Here is a 25,431-nt window from a genome sequence, read left to right on the forward strand (position 1 = left end):
TCCCAAACTATGGGTCGCGACCCACTGGTGGGTCGCAAAAGGAATCTTAGTGGGTCGTGAAAAGATGTAAAAGGCTTTGATTAATTATACTGGTTATTAGGATCGGTGGCGACTCGAATACGTAAATCTTCAAAAAAAACAAAAGATTAAATTGAATTTAAATTCTAATCTGTAAAAGTTTCTATTTTACAATCTTATCAAAGGAACAAAAATTTGCTACACAAAGAATGACCATGTGGCTTTTTTACGCATAGCAGTTTTGTACACTGTAACCACTTCTTACCGTGTTTCGCAGAAATTTAGACAGGATTTAGATTTATTTTCTTTTGAAAAAGAACACCATGTTTTTTTTTTTGGAAGAGGTCTTTTGTGTTCATTTATCAAAGATAACATTGTAGAAAACGAGATGGGTCGCCATAAGATGTAATAATAAATAGTGGGTCCCAATTCTAAAAAGTTTGGGAACCACTGCTCGCTCATGAGTCTAAGGAGTTGGTTTAAATTTCTCAAAGTTAGAATCAAAATTCAACACTTTTTTTGCGATAAGTGGATTTAGTGAGTATGAATTATCAGTATTGAGTTGAGAAATCAGGCCCCACATTCTAACCACATACACTCATATTATGTTGGAAGAAATACTCTCCTAAGTCTAATGAGTCAGCAAATCAAGCCTAATATTGTAGCTCGTTTAAATTTCTCTGAAACAAGGAACAAAACTTCCTCTTTTTTAAGCGATAATTTCGTGTAATACTTGAGCAGTATCGGTAGAAAGTTTGAAGCAATAAGTACGGATGTTTCGTCTTTTAAAACCTTTCTGAACCCCTTGAAGACGTCGAAGTTTTGTGACAGATACTCGCCTGCATTTCTCTCTGTTAAAAATAAAAACGAAAATGATAATATGGGTTTTTTATGAAGTTTGATTTTAATTATTTTAGAGCAGGGTGGTCAAAACCCAGGCACGCGGGCCACATGTGGCCCGCTGCTTCATTATCTGTGGCCCGCGTCGCATTCGGAGAGGAATCAAAAAATCGCATTTCGTGTTGTTTTGTCATAAAATCAACCAAAAAATCTTTTGGCATATTGTTGCATCACTAATGTCACTGAATTAACTAGTCACTAGTGTTATGGCTTGCTGAGGCAACTAGCGAAGTTAAACGAGCGAGTTCTTGGTACTATTGTGGCCCACGAACAATGCTAAAGTAATTTTGTGGCCCGCAGAGCTGCCAAATTTGGACCATCCTGTTCTAGAGCATTGGTTCTCAAATGACGGGAGCGGCGACAAGAAGAAAATATACTCTGTTATTTGTAGTTTATTGTAAGCTAGTTATTTTTGAGGTGGGGCGCGAAACTTGACAAATTCTAAAAATGGGGCGCGACTTGAAAAGTTTTAGAACCACTGTTCGAGAGTGCTTGACCCGACGCACCGAAATGTTATTTGACTAACTTTTGTAATTAAACTGCTTTTTTTTATAGTTTTTTTATATCGAGATTGATCTGGCCCAGTAACTAAGTCCATTATCTGTAACTGGCCCATTCAGAAAAGTAATTGCCCAACCCTGATATATCTATTCGAAGAAACACTTACCAACGGTTCCAATTCCTTTTTATCAACCAAATGATATCTGGTTACAAAATAGTAGTAATGCTTGTAGCAGGCGTTTACATGGGCTTCAGCGCACATTCCCTGAAAAAAGAAAGTTAGTGGCATTACAAGGTAACACTTATGCATTCTTACTCTGAAGAAGACCATGTACGAGAATATATCAGGGTTACAAATAAGAAATATGGAAGCAGTACCGCAGTACTTTTATTTGAAAACTATTTCATGTGCTTTTATCTCTTCATTCTCAGCAAGGCTCTAAAAGTAGACTAATACCCCCCTTCTGTAATGCATTTGAAATTTTGGGGCTTCCGAAGTATGCGAACCAAGATGGCGGACATCGGAATGTAATATGTGTACTAGGTTAGGGTTAGGCCATAATTTTAGGTATAAATACTACGGGAGGCTCTTGGCTAGTCTTCGAACTGATAATAGGACTAAAATAAGGAAAATTGGAAAAAAATTATCGCCTAACCCTAACCTGTTACCAATGTTACGTTCCGATGTCCGCCATCTTGGTTCGCATACTTCGGGAGCGCCGAAATTTTTTTTAGTACAATAAAAAATTGATTGAATTTACTTAACATCAATATATCAAGTCGCGTCTGTGATTTCAGAATCAAAAAGTAAATTTACAGTGAATGCTTGCTTTCGAAAACCAACCAATCAATATTGCTTTGGGCACACAATTTTTCAGTTCACAATCTCTAAAAGAGTGATTTTAATCTGTCGTGGGCCTCCTAAATCAAAGCGTATGGTGCCGTTTGATTATACAATAACTCGATTTTCTCACAGGTTACACAGTTCCGCGCAAAAAAAAGGTAATTACCATTGTCCTCGTGGCACAAGACATATATATATATATATGTTGAGAAAAAATTGTGATTTAAGGGGAATGTACATCGAGGTAAAGATGTTTACGGCTTAAATAACACGTCATGCAGACAAAACCAATAGACGATTTCACCAAAATGCAAAGGCACACATTATTAGCAACTTTTTCATTCTTCCAAAAATTCTATAAGATACATAATTCAATTACACACCTGAATTCTCTCAAAATGATGAATATAGACGTGAATGAAAACCCTGTGCAATCTCGTTAGAATCTTCTTGCAAGTACTTGGAAAGGTTTTTGGAAATGGAGTCCCTGAGAAAATAGAAATAAAAGATATATCTTATTATTTCGAGACTCAACTTTAAACCAGGGATGCAAACTATGGCCCGTCATTTTGTGCAATTCTCTGCTCTTAAAAATAGTTGCGACAATTTCTTAAGATAAGGTGATAAGACGGCTTAACCATATGGCGAACCACGTCCATGCTTCCGAAAACAAACCAGCGTTTACGTGAACCACCCTACGGTGCCGAGGAGACCAGCAATCATTTTGTGCATGATTACTCTCATATAGGATTTGAACCTGCGAACCCACGCAGGGTAATCAGAGGTGCGGTGACAAGTGTATTCCTAATACTTTGCATAATGCCTCACACTGGTGAATCAAGGAGTCTGTGGTTCTCTATTTTATCTACTTTCCTTTCCCCACAAAGATTACTGCAGCACCAATATTTGACAGGTAAAATAGCCATTTATAACTCGAAGATAAAATTATCAATGTGAACATTGAATTATTTCGACAATACTTACCAACTCTTGTAGGGAACACTGAATCATCATTTATTAAATCTTCAATCCAGGCCATCAACAACTGTATATAATGAGGAGCAGGGAGGACGGTCGGCTTCCTGTACCTGGAGAAATTAGAAATAAATACCCCATGAATATATTTTGAATTTATCAAATGCTGAGTGGATGCCACCAGGCTTCTTCATGATAGAACATACATAGTTCAGAAACCCTTCATGTATTTCTCGCTAAGCATAAAATTTGTTGGCGCTATTAGCATGAAGATGGCGCACAACCTGAACCCTAACCTGGTACACATACTACGTTTAGGTTGTGCACCATCTTGATGCACATACTACGGGAGCACCAATTTGTTTTATTTATTATGTCAAGGGATAACTAGCATTGGAGTTCTCAGACAATCTTTATCAGTACAAAAAATCCTTTAGTCATCCTGATTTCATTTCTATCAATTGCCCTGTATAAGTTTGCATGGCTATCAATACTTTGACTGAACAATAGCGTTTGTTTCTTATTTCTCGGCAGATGAAGTAATTGAGTTAGGATGGGATTTACATATATATTCTGGGGCAGAGGAAAGCCAATAAGGTGGCTATTCTATTTGTGTTGTTGAATAAACTGGTTAACAAGGCGAGAGACAACGGTTTGTCAATTGATTTCAGAATAATATAAAACCTCAAAATATACGAGAAATGTACTTACTTATGGTTATCCTGCCACCTGTATTCATATTTTGGACCTCCTGACATTATAGGACACGCCTGAGAAATAGAACATCATGAATAAGTACGATGGAAGACATTAGGGGTGATTGGAGTCCTAGCATCAATTCGTCGCAATTCATGTCATCAATATTTGGTTTGGAGTCAAACGTAAGTTTTGCCTGACTATTCAGCCCTGGCGTTAGGCAAGCTTATATATTTTGAATGGTCAATTTAATGGTAATCTTTAGATTTTTCAATTATTTTTTATGAGCCATTTTACATTATCACTCCAAACAAGCCTCTGTATAGACCAAATCCGGCCCACTAGGTAATTCAATCTGGCCTGCCTACCACAACCAAACTCAAACCAAATTTTGACGTTTTGGTCAAAAAATAGCTCAAGGAAATTGTTGAAATTGTTGTTAAATTTAATTTTAGCACCAGGTTTATTGTTTTCCACTGATGCTTTTGTAACACTGTAAAAATTGTTCATAAAATGTAACTCATTACGCCATACTTAAATGGCTCGTCAGTCTAGGCAGGCAAAATTTTTGGGTCATGATCCAAAAACCGCGCCTACCCCTGGAATAGACTTTAACCCAACATTTTCAAGTTGCAATGCTAAAATGGTTTGACGCAGCATAACCAATTGCCATTGTACCAAAAGTAATATCCATATATTGTCATGAATAAAAAAGCATCTTTATCCAAATAGAGGGTATCCTAAAATTCTGGGGTCTCGGGTAGTTTCGTACCCCAAGTATTTCTAGTGGGTGTAGCATAACGATTTTAACCCATGTCAATCCAAACTCACAGAGCTTACCAAAGTATACCTACAACTGCCCAAAATGGCATCTGCGACGACAATCGTCTGCATGTCTTAGATGACAGTTTGTATAGTTTGAAGAGTCTTATTACTCCACTGTGGGTTGGAATTGACATGTGCATAATTCGTTATGCTACGCCAACTAAAAGTACTTGAGGTACAAAACTACACAAGATCCAAATTCTGTTCAGCTTCAATTTTGAATATTCCAAATGCACTCAAATAGATCTTTCCAAACGCCATTATTTCCAATTTTTGTTTCAACTAACTTTTCCAGACACCCCTTTATCACACTGGCGCAGAAAAAAGTCCTAAACCAAGAAATACTCTAGATATGACATGGGCAAGCTACGACCCGCGGGCCAAATCCAGCCCCCTTTGGTAATTCAATCTGGCCCGCCTGATGCTACTTCCACAATCAATGGCCCGCAAATCTAGGTGGGCATTATTTATGGCCCCTGGTGCAAAAACCTTCTAGAAAAAGCATTCTAGAATCTTACTTCATCTGTGCAGAAATCGGCAACCGTTCCATAAATCAAGTTAATTCTGTTGAAGAAATCAACGACATGAACCGCAATCCAATCATTCAAGTCTTCACCTTCCGGTAAGTTTACAATCGCTTTCAGATCAAGCCCTGCAAAAACGACAAAATTAGAAGCAGAAGGATATTCGCAGGCCAGGAGAGGGACGGGCCCGCAAGGGACAGATACCGGTATGTATAATTAAGATACCTTTATAATTTAATTGTTCCGGGTATACATATGCTTAAACTGTGATAATGACGTAACATACAGCAACGCAAAAAGGTAAAAATGAAGTGAGGTCCGTAAAGTACCAAACAACTTTGCTCAGAGATGAGTCTTCTTCACATCTGAGTGAGTGCATACAAGTTTGCTCAAAGATGAGTCTCCTTTACTTCTGAGTGAGTGCCCGTAACTTTGCCCAGAAACGAGTCTCATTTACTTCTGAGTACCCGTAACTTGGCTCAGAGATGAGTCTCATTTACTTCTGAGTGAGTGGCCGTAACTTTTCTCAGAGATGAGTCTTCTTTACCTCTGGGTTAGTGCATACAAGTTTGCTCAAAGATGAGTCTCCTTTACATCTGAGTGAGTGCCCGTAACTTTGCCCAGAAACGAGTCTCATTTACTTCTGAGTGAGTACCCGTAACTTTGCTCAGAGATGAGTCTCCTTTACTTCTGAGTGAGTGCCCGTAACTTTGCCCAGAAACGAGTCTCATTTACTTCTGAGTACCCGTAACTTTGCTCAGAGATGAGTCTCATTTACTTCTGAGTGAGTGCCCGTAACTTTGCCCAGAAACGAGTCTCATTTACTTCTGAGTACCCGTAACTTTGCTCAGAGATGAGTCTCATTTACTTCTGAGTGAGTGCTCGTAACTTTGCTCAGAGATGAGTCTGCTTTACTTCGCCCGTAACTATGCTCAGAGATGAGTCTCCTTAACTTCTGAGTGAGTGCCCATAACTTTGCTCAGAGATGAGTCTCCTTTACTTTTGAGTGAGTGCCTAAACTTTGCCCAGAAATAAGTCTCATTTACTTCTGAGTACCCGTAACTTTGCTCAGAGATGAGTCTCATTTATTTCTGAGTGAGTGGCCGTAACTTTGCTCAGAGATGAGTCTCATTTACTTCTGAGTGAGTGCTCGTAACTTTGCTCAGAGATGAGTCTGCTTTACTTCGCCCGTAACTATGCTCAGAGATAAGTCTCCTTTACTTCTGACTGAGTGCTCATAATTTTGCTCAGAGATGAATATCTTTATATATCTGGGTGAATGGCGTAACTTTGCTCAGAAATGAGTCTCATTTACTTCTGAGTGGCCTGTCTTCAGTGCACGACTTTTGCCTCCAGCGAATTATTTTGAGAACAAATAAATCTATCAACTTACCAGATTGCAAGCTAGCCTGTGCTTTCTTATGAAGCTGAAACTTGGTTGTGCCAGGTTCGAATTTTTTCTTTGGTCGGAAAGTCCGTTCTTTACTGAAAACAGACTTGAGGTGCAGATTACTCTTCGACATTATTGGGCCACAGCTAAAAACATCCACTAAAAAATAGAAGAAAAAAAATACTTAGTCGTATTGCCAGCGTTTCATTTTGTAAAATCCAGAATTTTTCTCACATGGTGCCGGACAAGAGATTACTAAAGGTAAATAGAATACAATTTTTTATATTAATAAGATGGCTCATTCATATGGCAAACCATTTAATTTTTAATAAGGATGTTCTAAATTTTCCTAAATTCAAAAATTTATTTCAAATGTGTCCAAATAATTGATTCATTTGGACATCTCACGCAAAGATCTTTAAGTCAAGCATTTCCACCAAATTTATTGCACAACAGATAGAACCTATACCAGTGAAATTGTTATGAGGCCATGATTCGACATTTGATTAATTTGAGAGGCCGTGGTTAGACATTGGTTAAGCCATCTTATCGACTTTACTTTCCTCCGGGATAAATACCGTATGTTAATTCTATCCTATCCTACACACTCAGAACTGATAGCAAACAATTTCTGATGTAATGAAAAGCTATTGTCATTAGTATATCTCCACAATTTCATCAATGTCTCTATAAATTTTTTGACAAATTTCTCTCTGATATCTAGAGATCTGCTGTATATTTATTACAATATTTTTCGATGACTGCCATCATGTTGTTATCAAATAAATAAACAATTTAATCAATCCGAATCCAAATTAGTTTCATTTTCTAAATGTCTTGTCATGATTTTTAAATCATTTATTTATTTTCAGCCATGATTACGTGACACATTGTATTATCACAGCAATTAAAATCAAATCAATGAAAATTGTATTGTAAAACTAATGAATTTCCATACTAGGCTAAATTCTGAACTATTCTCAAAACTAAAATTTGCTTTATCGAATATAATCAGGAATTGCCAAAACTTGATATTTCACTATTTCGAACACATTTGAGAAAATAAATATTTAGATTCGGATATGAAATATTGAATACATGCTAAATTGGGGGCGAGTCCAAGCGGAAATTACATGAATCACTATGTCCTCATGTTGATCATATCTATTCCTACATTCATAAAGTTAATATATTGATAACAAATTTCGATTTGTTTAATATCATCTGTAAATATAATATTTAATTCTGAATTTATACGAGCATTCAATTATTTTTCCAGATATTTTTAGTTCAAACTCTGTCTGCCTGTTAATTATACTTAGTGACAAGGTACAGAACCGAAACGACAACAACTTTATTCACGGCATATAAATTTTCTTCTCGCCACATAATCTATCCAAAAAATTTTTCGGCGCTCTAGAAGTATCTGTACCAATATGGAGGTAACAAATTTTGTTCACCAACTTTACATTAAGTTGAGTAAGAGGACTGAAACTTATGGGCAGGGGAATATTCTGTTGGCTAACACAAACAGTCTCCGATCTCATAATGGTACTAAATTATGGCCTAACCCAAACCTGGTACACATACTACGACAGTAAATATTTTTCTGAGGCAACACACTGGGAATTTTTCTTACACAAGAGGTATAGTATAGTTAATAGAAAGGGCTAAAGCAAATAATACTGAAGTGTTATCTGGAATAGCAAATAATTTCTTATCAGCGCAATATCTCACAAATTAAATTCTGGAGTGGATATTGTGATGTGGGATTAGAAAAGGATTTTTCATAAACCAATGAGAGGATAGAAACAATAGAAAATACCAAGGCTAAAGCATAAATGTCATACCAAGGCCTTTTGTTTGTTTATCATATAAAACAGGTTGTGCAGCATATTTGTCAGTAGGTCATAATAACCAATTTCCGACATCTAGTAGGGTCACTTGAAAATAGTAGTTTTTCCATGTACACTACGAATTAAAAACTTATCACAATGCAAAATTATATTTATTTAACATTAGGGGGAAAATTAAAATTTTAAGTTCTTGTATAGATTGCTAACATCAGCGTTGACATAACGTAAAGTTAGGATTTTATACTTGATGGGGAAAAATCTACCTAAGTGTCGACAAGAACCATACTAAATGGCTTGACGGCTCAGGTTGTGGCCCGCGAGCTACATGTTGCACACCCCTGATTTAGAATGTTTATGTTTTATAAGTTATTATTTTAAATATTTGGCATGTTATGGCAATATTCAAAACAGACTTTATTCAACTTTTTCAATTTAAACTATTCATTGCACTTAATCTCCATCAATACATAATGATTGGTCGAATTTCCCATTTGAACACAGCCCAAATTAGAATATATTTGATATTCCATCATCAACTATATAGGGTGTCCATAAAGTCTAAAAAAAGTTTATAATTGCAAAGGGAATTTATCAATACCATATATTGTTTTGACCCTCACAGATGTATTAAATGAAGTAAAAATACTTGAACAATTACAGATTAAAAACAACAAACCTGGTTAAGATATATTGAGAACTGACTTCATAACAAAATTGAAATTGTGAAGGATTTAATAGACACCCTGTATTATTTTAAAACATATTTGAAAAACATATATATCCGATTTTGGACATCCCCGATTTGTTTCGGATATTCCTGTCTAAACCTATTAATTGATACCTGGCCAAATAATACTTTTACATCATTTCCTAGACAGGAAATGCAATAACCGGTAGATAAGATATTCAATTTATCAGCAGGACAATATGAGAAAGGAATTGCCGTAATCTAAATCAAATTCAAAATAATTATTATTTGAATAAAATCTTTCAAAAGAATTCTAAAAAGGAAAATTTTCTGTTTCTTCGAAAGTGGAGAGAGATATGCTTCTAATTTAATTTACACTATTTAATTATTTTCTACAACATTCACTCCATATTAATTCACTATCTACAATGTACACCTTATATTTGTAATAGACTCTTAATAAGATCTGGCTGCTATATTAAATCATGCATAACTTTACAGCACAAACAGAGCCAATTCATATTTAACTTGTGCTGTCTAACACACTATCAACTCTTCCAACAAGTAAATACAGTTCAGACTATTAATATTATTTACACCTCCTTTTTGCAGAGCACTTTTCGACATCAACCTTCAACCATGCATAAATTTACAGCAAAAAAGCACCTATTTCCTATTTAACTTGTGCTGTCTACAAATCCAACTATTCATATTTACACCTTCTATTTGCCAACCACTTTTGGGATTATAAATCCGGCAAAGTATGATAGATAATATTTACTTAGACTAGTTTGAGCAATCAGTTGTCGATCGGCACAATGTTATGTTCATAGCTTTATGAAGTGGTTGAAATTTCAATCATGAACAAAGCTTTCTACTAGCGGTCACTAATAGGTGTGGAGCAGGCGTGAGCAAATTACGTCCCACAGGCCAGATCCAACCCACTCGAGTGTTCCTTCCCGTCCCCTCGTGTCTGCTGAAATTATGATAGTTTTTATGGATAAATTTCCGTTGAAAAGAACGTCATAATGACCCCAATCGTTACTTTGTGCTTCTTATTATTATATAAACGTTAGCCTAGCTGTTGTAAATAAACTGTTTTTTATTCATTATTTTTCATATTGGGTTTTGAGCCTTCAGCCCAGTAACCAAGTCTATTATATGTTACTGGCCCACTCAGACTGGAATCTTTTCCGCTCAGCGTTGCCTTACTAAACTCATTTATTAACCTCAAGAATAGAATTTGGAAAAAAGTATTTTATCTAGCTAAAACGTTATGTGGCCCCTGGCCTGCCACGGACACAGGCAGAGGTGCTGCAAATCAAACTGCCTTTTTCATGATCATACACAACACAGTTAGGATTGATAGGTTGATACATGATTAAAATTTCTTATTACCTTTCCTCTCCTGCAGAATTACAATAAAAATTGTATCCCATACCTAACAAATACTCATTCCATAATTTACTTTTTAAACCAACACAAGCTTATGAAATCATAATCCAAACAGCAGTTACTAAAGTGACATCACAATAAGTTGCCACAAGCCAGGAAGATATCATTTCCTTTTATGACTCAGCTGTTTCATTGATGACTCATTGATTTAGACACCTTTCTGCATGTTAATGTGTTCTAAATGGGAAATTCCTAGTAAAAGTTGTTCATTTTGTGCCCTACAAAACCAACCAACCACAGAAAGAGAATATATTTATATTATTTAGTTCAGAGGAAACGTTGCTCATTTTGTGTTAAATGTATTCAGATATTCGGTTCGTTTTGGAAATCTCTTCTAATAGCCAGTTATGGCCACTTCATACCCGAAACATACAATGATCATACATAACCTATCAAATCATCTAATAAGCTTTTCTCTCATCCGAAAATAAATATAAAAAAAATCCGGCGCTTCATAAGTATGTGTACCAAATTTTGTTCGCCTATCAAGTTGTGTAAATGGACGGAAGCCTATGGGCAGGGGGTATATTCACTCTAGAACTAAAATAAGGAAAATCAAATAAAACACTGATCCTAACCTGGTACACACACTACGAGAGCACCAAAAATCTCACCTAAACTTTCAACATATAATATTACTTATTACGCTAACACTAACACAATACAAAGGTACTGAGAGTTATTGATAAGCGGTGGAACTTGTTTTATGATGTAATAATACATTTATGACCATTCCTGTCACGTTTATAATTCATGATATTTCTTTCAGATATATATGTATTATGCTTGGGCCGAATATATTAGAAATTTAGTTAGCTCAATCAAGTTTAAATCGAAGATAAGTAGGGCATAAATAGAGTAGAGCAGTATTAATAAATCAGTCGAACTTGTGAGTTCCTGAATGATTATTTGTTAACCTGTCAGTAGCTTTTATTATATTACCGTAATATGTTGTCTTGTTATCGCTCATTAACACAAAATGGATTTATTTCAGGACAAAAAATATATAATGCTCTCCCAAGTGAAAGTGGTCGTATAGTGTCATGGTTCGCAACTTTTCAAGTCGCGCCCCCTTTTTTGGTACTCGTCAAGTCTCGCGCCTCACCTCAAAAAATAACTACCGTAGATAACAAAAAGCTACAAATAACAGATAGTAAGGCGAAGGTATGTTTTATTCAATAAACATGTTGAAAATATGTGGATGAAATCGCAATCACTAAACAACAAAGAAATCTAAATATCCCAAATAAGGCGGGCAAGATCGAATCAAACAAATGTATTTATTTATAATTAGCTTCACGCCCCCTCAAAAATTGTCTAAACATCCCTTTGTGGGGCACGCAACTACAGAATAGTACCATGTTCCATCATGTAAAACATTCTTCAGGTATCATTACACTTCTAAAGCTACGAAACCCTAACACAACCTTTGTTTTGAAATCCAAAACTGCCTGGGGCATTTTATGACGAGATATGATATGATTGTATTAGATTACTTATAAGCGCTTAATGTGTACCAGCATTTGGGATTAGGGAGATTTAATATTTGGTACCTGACAGTGACATAGGTATATTGAAGCACCATATTTTATGCATTAAAAGACCTGTATTGTGTCCTATGGCCCGGTACGTCCTACTTACGAATAAAAAACCAAGTCTTAGAAAAATTTATAAACAGTCATTATAAATTGTTTTTTAACGCCTCTGATAGACACAAGCCATCAGTCCACCATAGTATTAGACACATGTTCACTAAACGACGTCAGATTTGGCGTGGCACAACCATTTTCACATGTTATTCCTAACCCCCACCTGCCTCCGTCATCCAAAGATCGTCTGTGTGCCTTGGATGACAGTTAGTTTAGTTTGGGGGGCCTTATTACGTTACTATGACGTCTAAGCGGCATAATTTTCAAATGACAAGGTAAGGCGGTGCTTAGAAATACCATATGCAAAATGGTTGTGACTAGCCAAGTACTTACGTCCTGTTGTGAACATAGCCCAGTATTGTACTCAATTTATTCAAAACAGAGATGAGATCCAGAGATTTCCAAACAATTAAGCAGTTTTTTCTTGAATTTAATTTTGGAAGGGGTTTAATTTGGCAGCGTCATCCTAACAAAATGTCAAACAATTTAAATTTGAAATAACAATATTATAGAAAAAAACATTATTTTGAATCCAGTTCAATCGGACAAATGATATTTTAAAAGCATTTCAATGGGGAACAATACTTTAATTTCAGTGGTCGTTTGTTAATTTTGCTCGGAAACGAGTCTCTTTCACTTCTAAGTGAGTGTCGTAAATTTGCTCGAAGATGAGTCTTCTTTACATTCGAATGTGACCTTAACTCCAAGCAACTTAACTAAAAGAAATTCAATTTATTCTCGTCCAACGAATGTTATTTCAAAAAATAGTATCCGTGGGAACATACTACAACAATTATGACATCATATTATAGTCTTTATATTGTAACAATAAACATACATCAGATATAGAATTTCAAATTATACTCAAACCATGCATGATGAAGCATAAATTCATACTAAGTTATCTACGGTTTATGTAAGATCAGTTGAAGGCCTAGCATTATATTGGGCACTTAAAATTTAGTTTTAACGATAAACATTCTCCTGGGAGCTCAACGGGACGAATAATGGGCTTTGGATGTTTTGCCAACAAGTTCTTTGTCGGATATAACATCAAATTGTTTTGTGGAGAAATACAGTGCAGGATTCTCAACCTTTATTTATTCAATCAGTCAACTTTTCCTTGTGCTACTGTTTCAAATTTTGTCTTGCATGTGTCACATTACTCTTGTTACGTGATGATTAGTTACAACAAGTTAACATGATTTACAATCATTATAATATAAAATGTAAACTGTCAACATCATTCATGTCCGAAGAGTTGTTTTGAATTAGTGACCGTATGGTACTTCCAACCTCCTATCAGTTCCGTTGTTAGTCAATTATTATTGAGTGTTATTACTTGTGTTTTTTGTTTGAATTGTTGGCTGATAAATAAACTATCTGTTTATGTTTCAAAAGTAAAATTTATCTTTCTCAATCGTTAAATATAAGCTTTCTTTTCCATATAACCAGAAAAAGTGCAACTAGAAAAGCAGTCTAGTCTCTATGTATCAAAGTCACAATAACATTTATTGAGCAACAGAGGACGTTGCCATTTAAATAATGTTGCAATCTACTTGCAGAATTCCCCCATGTAAATCAAGTTTATCCCAAGTAAATTTTCCGCTGGTAGAGAAGCCCTGACTTTAACATATCATGCCCTCAGTTTCTTAAATAGGTAAATAAACAAATCCTTATCTTATCCTAAAGTCATACTTTCAGCATAAAATCGTAACTCAAAAATTCTAATCTGGAAAAAACAATCCAAACTTACCTTTTTTCAACATCACAGACATATCACACATCTTCCAAACAAAGTCAAAACACTTAACAAATACGACACTTACGATCACCATTCAATCAGTAATCAATACTGATACCTCAAATGTGCAGACACAAAAGTTTCAATCTATTAGCGGCAAAAGGTCACCAAACTAACACTTAATTATAATTGAATAAACTACCAAGAATTCTGTCTACCTGATCGACTATACACTACACCTTTCCTTGCTATTTATAATTATATTTATTCAGACTTAATCAAAATAGAAGTAAATTTGTAAATACTAGGTAAATTAACGTCCAAAATAAACATTGGTTTATCTACTAGTAGTAAAGGCCTAAAATTCTCCACAGGAATTTTCGACACGTCGTCGAAATCGTCGAATCAAAATCACCTTATTTCAAAAAGATCCATTATTCAAGAGCATACCCTAACCCTATAAACCTAACTTTTTAATAACAAATATTTGTTTTACAGCAAAATGCTCTTGCGATTTTTCCTATGTGGCGAAATTTTCTTCGACGAGGTTTCGTACGGCGAATTTTTCAGACACAGGCATCGACAGATGAAAATCTAGGGCGCTCCAGAAGTATATGTACCAATAATATGAAGGTAACTAATTTTGTTCACCTAACTCACATCAAGTTGTGCGAAGGGACTGAAACCTATGGGCAGGAGGTATATTCACTTGGCTAACACAGACAGTCCCCGAATTCGTAATAGAAATAAAATAAGAAAAATCAAAATGAAACTATGACCAAACCCTAACCTGGTACACATACTACAGTAGTACAGACTTTTGAAGCCCTCGATATGGGTGTTTTGATTCTTACTGGGGCATTCTCGGATCCACTAACACAAGGGCAGAAAAGGGGCAAAAGGGCACGCCATTTCATCCAGCCACATAACCTTTCCGCTCAGGTTCCAAATAACGACTGTCAGAACAGCGATTGTCATAATGGCGACCACATTATAACAGCGACTGGTATGATAGCGTTAAGGTTAGTCCAAATAAAATGTTGTTTTAAAGTCCTTTTCGGTTTCAATCTTTCACTATGCAGTGTTTGCCTGTTTGTGCGTGCATACGTGTGTAGAGAGGTCCCTAACCCTAATTCTAACATGAGTTAAGTCGCTATCATAACAGTCGCTGTTTTGACAGTCGCTCCGTTGATTACGTCGCTATTATGAAGTCGCCATTATGACGGTCGCTGTTTTGACAGTCGCTATCGAGCCTGGATACCAGCCTTTCATAGCTCATTCTAAATGATGGTGTTATCCATTGAAATTCAATTATTCATCACATAAATAAGCATCACCTTATTAATTATTGACGACCTTTGACCATATCATAGAACTGAGACCTATTGATATGTTTTATATTGAGGTTATTTTTTCAAATAGAAAAACATTATTTGCCAGGCGAATTACCGTATTGAAAACATTAACAGTAATTGTTTTTGATAGACGAGGAAATACCAAAATAAAAACACAGCATGAAAATGATGGAACGAACAGGCCGTGTGGAACTTGATGACGACATATTAAATATTGCGCTCACCAACTAAAACGATGAACACAAAAGGAAAATTGAAATAAATTGAAAATTAAACATGAAAAACAAACAAAAACTCAATAAAATAAAAATGTAAAAGTAATTTTTCACAACAGCAACAAGAAGAACAACAATTTATCAACAATCTCAATCCATGAGTACAATTCATGTTCAAATAACAAAGTTAACAAAACGCATTTGAACAACAATAATAACAATTGCTGAAACTTAATCAGACAAATTGATTGAGCAATAATAGTTATTGATTAAGAGATTTCATGTCAACCATTCCAATTTTGGGAAATTTTAGTCATGAAAATTGACGACTGCCTTTTTGGCGACATTTCCAGACATGATTTAAGATTCTAAACAAAAAAAGATCTTTTCCGACTTTTAGAGTCACTAATTACGTCAGAAATAATATTGGTAATACGAGCAAGTAACTTATATTAAATTAAAAATTTCAGAAAAATCATTTCCAAAATTTGTTAGATAGTATTTAAGTTTTGATAAGGTGTTTTTATATCTTTGTTTTGTACGAAATTCTAAATGAGCGGCCAATGAAACCACAATATTGAAAATCAGGATCTTCCCATTTCAGCATTGCCTATCGTATATCCTCGCATATATGCCGAGTTTAAAACTCGGGGGTCGGCTCATATGCGCTGCCCCCTGATACCGGCCCTAAAACAGTTAATTTATAAAATTTGCATATAAGCCAACCCTACAAACCACAACACGCCATACAAATTCTAGCTCAGGGGTTCCCAAGCTTTTTTCAGGACGACCCCAAAGACAACTTTCAAGTGTCCAGTGCGACCCCAGGTCAATAAATATATTTTTCATGAAACTTTAAAGCTTCTTTCACCGGACTATTGAGTTTGGTCATGTGGTGGTATTAAGTACTAAGCTAAAACCAAACAGTGATGTCAAAATAAGCACCTACATTTTCTATAACAAAAGCATAGAGCGTTGTCTATGGGCCTGTTTTACAGTAAGCCATGATACAAACTGCTAAATTTAAAATGGTTTGTCAAATCTTAGATGTTTTGTACATACATCCTCTGACATACCTCAGCGACCCCACCGACCTGTTTGCGACCCTACCTACTTATCACTCCCGAGTCCCGACCCAATTTGGGGTCGCGACCCCTGGTTTGGGAATCCCTGTTCTAGTTGTTGGAATTAAGTTAGCAAAATATCAATTCGTTTTAGTGTGATAAAAGTTGCTTATAAGTCAACCCCTTAATTTGGCAACTATTTTGAGTTTTGAACTTGGCTAATATGCGAGTACATAAGAAAGTCTATGACAGATTAAAGATCTGCCATGATTGCTGAAGTAAAAAGCGACCAATTATTTTGACAATGCAGCTAAATTTTGATCGAAAATTAATTTGAATGAAATACAAGTCAATATTTCCTGAATTGATGTTCAAAAATTTGATTAGATTGCTAAATTTGAAACAATTTCCTTTGAAGTTGAGGGAAAATCTTATCTTTTAGTTTAAATTGGAGACCTTGATTGAGTGAATTTATTCAAAAACTTTTAGAAAAGAATTGCATATCTCGTGGCACCCCACAAAACGAGGACCCATGTTATTCGAAACATAATTTAAGGAGAACATAACGCAAAGTTCCCTAAAATACTGTAATATTTGGGTGCAATCATACACATACAGAAGTCCAATCGTCAAACAAATTGTCTTCCTTTTTTTTTTATAAATAATTAGGAAATTTATCAGTCGTTTTTTGTATCACCCTGTCATTGGTTTCAAAACTCTTCTATCAGCACACTTTAGCAAAAGCTATTTCTCCCATCCTGTTTCCATGCAATTTTTCCTATCCTGCCCCAAACATGCTTTGTGTTATTTTACATTTAACTGATTGGAGTATTTGGTTGTATTTAGACCTAAATTAGGTTAATAAATGTGACCTATCCTGTCCCACACATGCTTTGCGTAATATTCTATTCAACTGAATGTAGTATTTGGTTATATTAAGACCTAAAATAAGTTAAATGTGTTATGCTTCATTTACAAAGATTGGATTTATACAAAAACACCCAAGTTGGTGATCTGTAAAGAATCTGTTCATCAAACTGCCCAACAAAAGCTTGCATAGAAAAATAACTTCATGAAAGGCAGTTCCATGCTTCCACTCTGGACAAGGCTCCGTATAAGCCAGTGGTTCTCAACCTTTTATCTGTCAGGGCCTATTTTTGTTGCAAAAAATTTCTGTGGCCAATAACTTTTCCATGTCAGGGTAAAACTACTATAAAAACACTGAATTCTTCTCACAGTATAGACCATTTCAATTTAATAATTGGAATGAAAATTACCACTCTGCAGCAAACAACAGCAGTAGCCTCAGTTAATGCTACTGCAATCAAAATTTAACTATAGTGACACAAATGAAACTAAATTTATACTAAATCTTGCAATTTTAATAGATTTGTGGCTCACTTGGTGAGACCAGTGGTTCAAGTAATCCATGAGCTAGACACTACGATTTTAAGAATGACGAGAACACGACCACGCAATACCAATTCGCTGTCATGAAAGTAGCCCTCATAGGCATCACCGCACACAGACAACCTATTTCCTGTTCAAACTCATTATATGTGTTAATGAATAGAGCAGGCGGTATAAGTGCAGAACTACATGCATTGGCTGCAATTTATTTTTATAACACTCTTGTATTTAGTTCTATACTAAGGCAAAAACATCCTACGCAATTCTTTTCAATATTTTAAATTGCTTAAATTTCATTTGTAAAAATGTCCCTTTTGACAATAAAAAATAAAGTACTTTTCTGCAATGAAAAGTTTTTCAAAAGCAAGAAGATTATATTTCTGCTGATTTAATCAATCGAATTGATATTAGCTATAAAAAACACCATTCATAAATGAATACAGCAAAATAAAAACACTGCTAAATTATGAAACCTCAGCAGATACAACAAATGCATGAATTTTTGCAGTAACATTTTTAATAAGGCAAATGGAGAATACCCCCAACACTTTAATGGGCGCCCCAGAGGTAAGTGTACCAATATGAAGGTAACTACCGTAGTTTTATTTGGCTATTTTACATCAAGTTGTGTAAAGGGACTGAAACCTTGGCTAACACAGACAGTCCCAGAACTGGTAATAGAACTAAAATAAGGAAAATAGGAATAAAATTATGGCTAACCCTAACCTGGTACACATACTACCAGAGTACCCTTTATTAATGTCCCTAAATAAACCATTCCCCAAATAACGTCCTCCTAATGTTTCAATGTTCCTGACTTACTATTTTTCAAATCCCGCTATATGTAATTTATTTGCTATATGCCTATATTTCAGCATGCATACATATTATTATAAAAATTTTCGCGGCTACTTTGAATAAATATACACACTCTCCCATTCATGTTTGAAAAGAAGCCAAACATGTCATAATCTGAATGTTTTGCTTTTGCAACCACTAGTAGTTACAAGTGCTCGCTACTGGAATCTAGTTTTACTATTTTTATACTTTCAACACTCTTGTATATAAGCAACAAAAGATTGGCAAAAAAACAAATGACATTTATTGATGAAAGTTTCTAGTTTCGAGACGTTAATGACTTTAATAAAACATGATCAATTAATTTTTATTTTAATCAATTTTTTGGAATTAATAAACAGTTTCATTCCAACTAATGATTGCTGCAAAATTTTGAACTTTCATTGTTTTTGTGAAAGTTTATATAACAATAGGGATGTTTACTTGCTTTTGAATTTTGTGTCAAACAGTAGATGACACTAACCTTAGCGACTGTGGCTTTTTTTTACAAATTTATGCAAATTAGCAAGATCGATTAAAGCTTGAAATGAAATTAGGGTATTTAAGGAGAGAAAGTTCAATTCCAAACTACAACATTTAGAGAAAAACATTTGAAGCGAAAAATAATTTTTCAAAGAATGACACCAGATTTACACTAACCATGACCTTGTTGTGACCTTGATTTTAGCAGGCTTAAAATAAAGCCTTTAGCAAGTTTAATTGAGTTTGTCTTTGTCTGTATGAAAGTTATAATATTTAATTGGGTTTTCCAGACGTTAATGACGTTATGATTGTCTGGAACGTTTAATTAACGATTCAAAAATTGGAACTTGAAGCTATAGATAATTTGTTATCGTTTCTGCATTATTTTTGCAAATTTGCCAAAAAACTATTTTTATGGTTGATTAGTAGCGTGTTGTCTCTTTCCCCTCCGCCATTGCCTCAGTGTCACATTTTCCAATCGAAGAGGATTACCTCCCCAGAAAGTAATTTTGTGTTTGTTCTAGGCAGGGAGACATATCTATGAGAGGGGGGGGGTTGAAGGTCATGAACCCCCTTTTAGAAATGTGCTAGGGGAGAAATCTTGCAATCTATTTACTGCAATATTATTAATATTCTTCTGCACTTTTAGTCACTCATATGTCTGTACAGTTTGGGTAGTTTAAAATACGTTTCATAAATAAGTATTATAGTAATACTTGAATTACTAAAGATTATAAGTGATACTACACCAAATATAAAGCAAAATTCGTCCCCATGACAATAATTTCTCCCTGGTTAGAGAACGTGGAATTAGTGGATCACCATACACAAACTGTAAAAACCTTATTCGACTTAAGGTTTACTCTGAAGAAAGCTTCTAACCTTTTATGGCAAATGGTATCTTCCCAGGGGGTTTAGCACTCGTAGTCCCCTGTTTTGTGCCTTGCATTGTGGCAGAACATTAAAATGTAGCCAGAAAAAACACTTGCAATTGTACAGAAAATCACACAAGGAAATGGATTAGCTTAGCCTAAGAGGATGGCCAAACACTCTGATGGGTACTCCTGAAGTATGCACACAAAGATGTCGCACAACCTGAACCCTAACCTGGTACACAATCTGAGTTCAGGTTGTGCGCCATCTTGGTGCACATACTTCAGGAGGTCCCTCTGATGAATATACAAGTTGTTTTGACGTCTCACCAGTTATAGAGAGCGCAGTAAACTATTTCTACAAGCATTTGCTCAAGGCTTGATTACACTCACTCATGAGTAGGAGACTCATCTTTGAGTGAATTTACTGGCGACTACATAAATACTAAGAACCACTGGCAAAATTGCATTGATAAATAAATTAGTTTTATTAATCATTAGGGCTGGGAATGACCGGTTAATCGGATAACCGATTTTAGAACGGTTACATCCGTTAACTGACATCCCAGGTGTAAATAACCTTACTTTACAATTTTCTCAAAACCGCAAATTTATCTCCTGTGGCGTTGAATTCTAGAAAATATCACTAATTGCATATTGAAAAGGTAATTTTGAATTTTTTCTATGTCTGTTCAAAAGCTTCGTTATCAGCGTTGACTACAAGAGATAGGAATAATTTTGCCCGATACCAGTACAAAATTATGCGAAATTGCTTTGGAACCATGGTAATGTAACAAGCTTAAATTATGACACACAACGCCAAACTACGATTAACTGGTTAATTTCATCCAGAAAACGTTTAAACTGTTTCCCTAAATTTCCCAGCCCTACTAATCACACAAAATACTTACTTTTGTCAGTGTTGCCAGATTTATCTCCAATGTTGTAAGAGTATATCGATTTATAAAATAATATCTTGATAAAAATTGAAGAATAATATCAGTAAACTACCGTATGTGTTACAAAAAACTTCCTCTACACAGAAATAGCGGCGAGAATGAATCCTTTACTCATCCTGGGGCTATTTAATAACCACAAACCACAGCCAGTTAAATTGGTTAAACGGTTTACCATAACTAATCATGATCTAGACCAGCGTTTCTCAAACTGTGATCTGCGGAACACTGATGTTCGTGAGATCTTCGGAGTGTTCTGCAGAACGGGGATCGAAATTGTGATTATATTGGTCACCATGGCGAGAATTCAGCGACTTCGGGCATAACTAAGTGTACTAACTGACGACAAACATGCCCTGCTATCCAAACGGGCGGACGGGCCTTGTGCCAGTTTTTGAACCACCTACCAAATTTACCTTCTAATTACTTTGTGTTCCGTGAGGCAAGATAAAAAAGCGTTCTAAGGCAAAAAAGTTTAAGAAACGCTGCCCTATACTTTTAACTAAGACTTTTCTAAGCAATGACAAACGGTGTGCTTGTAATTTCATAACAAACCTCAACATTGACCACAAAACTTGGATAAATGGTTGACTATCCATTCCCAGCGACACTATTAGACATATTCTACCTGTAAAGTTGTAGTCTAAAGTCTGACAGTCATGGGATTTCCTCTGTCTTGTGACAAACCTTGGTTTCTTGTTGTTGTGTTATGTCTAACGCTGACTCATGCATCATGCAGAAAAATAAAGTTAATAATTAACGCTTAGCAAGCAAAAACGTGTCAAAAGGCATTGTTATTCAAACATTAGTGTGAGATCTAGTAAGGTAGTATGTAGTTTAGAAGAAAAATGGGTACTCACGTAGTATGTGTACCAGGTTAGGGTTAGGCCATAATTGTATTTAGAGTTTCCTTATTTTAGTTCTTTTATGAGTTCGGGGACTGTATGTGTTAGCCGAATATTCCCCCTGCCCATAGACTTCAGTCGCTTTACACAACTTGATGTAAAGAAGGCAAACAGAATTAGTTACCTCCATATTGGTACACATACTACTGGAGCGCCGAAAAAGTACTAAAATGTTCATCATAGCTGGTAGTTGAGGTTAAGAATTAGGGTTGAATTTTGTTGGGATTTTTTAGATTTGCGAAGATGAAATTTTCACTGGTTAGAATTTCTGTTAAAAAGGTTTTTGATGGGTAGAGTTTGCCAAGCCTGCTTTTGGCTTGGGTCCGAATAGGTCCAAGATCAAAATGGAACCCAGCGGTTACCAACTGTGGTCCCAATTTTCATGTCTCTTTGATTAACCCAGAAATGTTCAGCTTGTGATGCCAGCATAGTAATGTACAATATTCTTGACAACAGGCCTCTTCCTCATTTACGGCATCATCGAAAATCATGACAATATTGTACTATAAATTTAATAGTATTCACAATGGTTGTCCTAAATAACCAACCCATCATGTCAGCACTGAATGGCAATATAATATAGTCTCACTAGTAACCAGCCAGAATAAATCAACATAAAAAATATATTACTAATTCTGCCAATTCACACTCCCAATAATTGAAGGTAAAGTAACCAAGTTCCAACAAACTAAAGCTAAGCCTTAATAGACCCCACAAACAAATACATAATCAATAATGCAACAATTTTTCTATCAATATCCAATTTTCAGATCAATTTGATTTGGTTGATATTTTACTAAATTACGGTTTTGCATTTGATTGATCAGTTTATTGAAAATGAATTAATTACTTATCTTTACCAACGTTACTGTTATGCAAGTTCAGTTAAGGATAGGCCCTGAGCAGGGATGACCAAAACTAAATATTTTACTGTATTGAATACATTCTTAGAAAATATTTTTGTATAGCAAATAAATTCTGAATTGGGAGTACGTTCATGTGGGAAATTGCTTGGATAACTATATCTTCAAGTTGATCTGAAACTACACAAATATATCAAACTTCATAGTTTTCTGTGTTGTTTCTTACTGACCGCTCAATATCTCTAATTTTTCACCAAAGATATTCAAAATTTTTCTCACATTCAAAAATTCACCACATCGTTTATAATGAATTTGGATTGTATTCGAAAATAAGATTCAACATGACCATCCCTGGACGCGAATCTTGAAATGTTGCTCTTCCTTTTAGCTTGTTGCAGAGCGCCTTTTTTCTGGTATGGAGGCCCGGACTGTCTCGTAAATCGGGGGTTTGCAATCACTGTTACAATTGATGCCTTTCAAAGTGGGGGCTATTCTTATAATCTTGAGAACTATGCTGTACTGGAAGAGTGGTTAACACATGGCTTTTGAGAATTAAGTAAATGCTGTCAGTGAAGAGCCAGAGCAGTAGCCCATGGCTTTATCACTATTCACATAGACAAGTACGGGCAGTATAATATTTCTATTGCATTAATGGTTGTGCCAGAGCAAAAGAGATGAAGATTTGAATCACAGTACAAACATGTTTTGGTGTTTTGACAGACAGATTTTATTTGTATGAATAATATTTAGATTCGCGTATTTATCCTGGGGAAAGGAAAGGCAATTAGACGACTCAACCACTGTGAAACATGGCTACAGGAAATTAATTGAGCTCAGTGTTTACTATGAACACTTCGGGTCTAGCGAAGTAAAAGCAATATGTAACTGCTTAAATAACGTCAAACTAAAATGTGATATGAAATTTTGATGTATTTTTAAAGAAAATTATACATGACGCAGAAAAAAATTCTTGAAACACACATTTAGTACAATCAAACCTACTCAATGTTCAACTACGCAGGTATGTCCCATGCCAAATAAGATAACATACCGGTAATCGTGCTCGCACAAGACGGACTTTTATCTTTAAAAAATTTGAGTTGTATTTTCACATCACGATTTTGATTGGCGTTATTTAAGCATTTACGGTGTGTACTACCTCAGACATAGCTTACTTATAGGCTGAATATAAAAATGTTAGGTCTCGTGAAGCAAACGACGTAACTGCTTGAATACTCACAAACTCAAATATAGTGTGAAAATGAATGCTGTAAGTGCTTAAATACCGCCAAACAAAAAATGATGTGAAAATTCAACCAAATTTTCATTTTTTTTCAAAAAATAAAAGTCAGTCTTGCACGAGGACAAATGGGAGGCGGACAGCTCGGCGCACGAAAAGACAGATAAGTTGTCAACATTTTAAGGCAATACAGGTGTAATTTCAATTTTTACATTAATATTTCACATCACATTTATTTCAGCGGTTACGGCAGTACGGCGTTCATTTCACATCACAATTTCGTTAGGCGTTATTTAAGCAGTTACGGTGTTTAATTCACTAGATCCAAAATTTTATTTCAGTATTTACAACACTAGACAAACCATGCAAAATATTATATTAGTAGAAAAATTGGTAAAAACTTACCCAAACAGTGCAGTCAGAAGGTTAGTAAAGTAGAATTCACACTTCAAATGCACAAACGTTATGAATCTTCTAGAAACTAGTTAATTTGCAAAGGCAAACAACGTCCTCGACCTAATTTTTTGCGAAAATCGGGAACAGTAGAACAAGAAAACACACAGACGATCAAATCAACAAAACATTGGAAGTGCATTCATGCGTAAAGCCACGCCCACCAGTCGCGTTTATCGTTTTTATGGCTTTTATAGCTATGGTCTCTTCTCGATGCATTTTCATCTTTTATATGTAAAAATATCTGGCACACACACAACGAAACAAAAAACGCTGGATTTGCACTGCTATATCAATATTTACCCGGGCGATTGTTTTGCCTGTTTTGGGGGGACGGGCACGTACTTGTACGTATTTAATTTTTTTATTAAGTTATGCCCGTCCTCCAGGTCCTCTGTATTTTGTTTGTCACTTTGTTGTTATTTTGTGTTTTGTTTGTATCAGAGTGACCGAATAAAATTGATTGATTGATTGAAACGTTTTAGCTATAAATTCACTGAAACTCTGGTATTTCGTTTCTTCAGCTATTGTACATTTGTACTTATTTTTTCTGTTTTTGATATGGAACCAAAGCTTCTATAGCAGTCTTTTTAACCTTTTTAGTGGAGCGAAAGCACAATAAAATATCCGGAGCCTCAGGAACCCTTGTGCAATTGATCATAAGCATATGCGATGGGTTTTCCGCGACTCATATTCTTATTACTGCAACTAAA

The 25,431-nt window shown here is 35.3% G+C and overlaps 1 protein-coding gene across 2 annotated transcripts; it reads right to left on the reverse strand.

The window, feature by feature from the left end:
* Positions 1 to 359: 359 nt before the first annotated feature.
* LOC120334734 (MOB kinase activator 3A-like) lies at positions 360 to 24,817 on the reverse strand. 2 transcript variants are annotated; one of them, XM_078113483.1, is made up of 8 exons: positions 24,671 to 24,817; positions 6,677 to 6,832; positions 5,278 to 5,411; positions 3,950 to 4,008; positions 3,248 to 3,351; positions 2,647 to 2,750; positions 1,586 to 1,684; positions 360 to 869 (listed from the first exon to the last, which is right to left on the reverse strand). In XM_078113483.1, exons 2-8 carry the CDS (start codon positions 6,804 to 6,806, stop codon positions 804 to 806), a joined length of 696 nt encoding a protein of 231 aa, XP_077969609.1. In that variant the 5' UTR covers positions 6,807 to 6,832; positions 24,671 to 24,817; the 3' UTR covers positions 360 to 803. The 2 variants fall into 2 exon arrangements, with proteins under 2 accessions (XP_077969609.1, XP_077969605.1); XM_078113479.1 differs by lacking the exon at positions 24,671 to 24,817 and adding an exon at positions 21,213 to 21,228.
* Positions 24,818 to 25,431: the final 614 nt, after the last annotated feature.

The sequence above is a fragment of the Styela clava genome, chromosome 1 (genome assembly GCF_964204865.1).
Source record: "Styela clava chromosome 1, kaStyClav1.hap1.2, whole genome shotgun sequence".
NCBI classification, from domain to species: Eukaryota; Metazoa; Chordata; class Ascidiacea; order Stolidobranchia; family Styelidae; genus Styela; species Styela clava.

Coding starts and splice junctions, on each gene's coding strand:
- LOC120334734 (XM_078113479.1), bottom strand. Junction 3,352..3,949: donor AGGTGGCAGGATAACCATAA/GTAAGTACATTT, acceptor TAATTTCTCCAG/GTACAGGAAGCCGACCGTCC. Junction 2,751..3,247: donor AGTGTTCCCTACAAGAGTTG/GTAAGTATTGTC, acceptor CTATTTTCTCAG/GGACTCCATTTCCAAAAACC.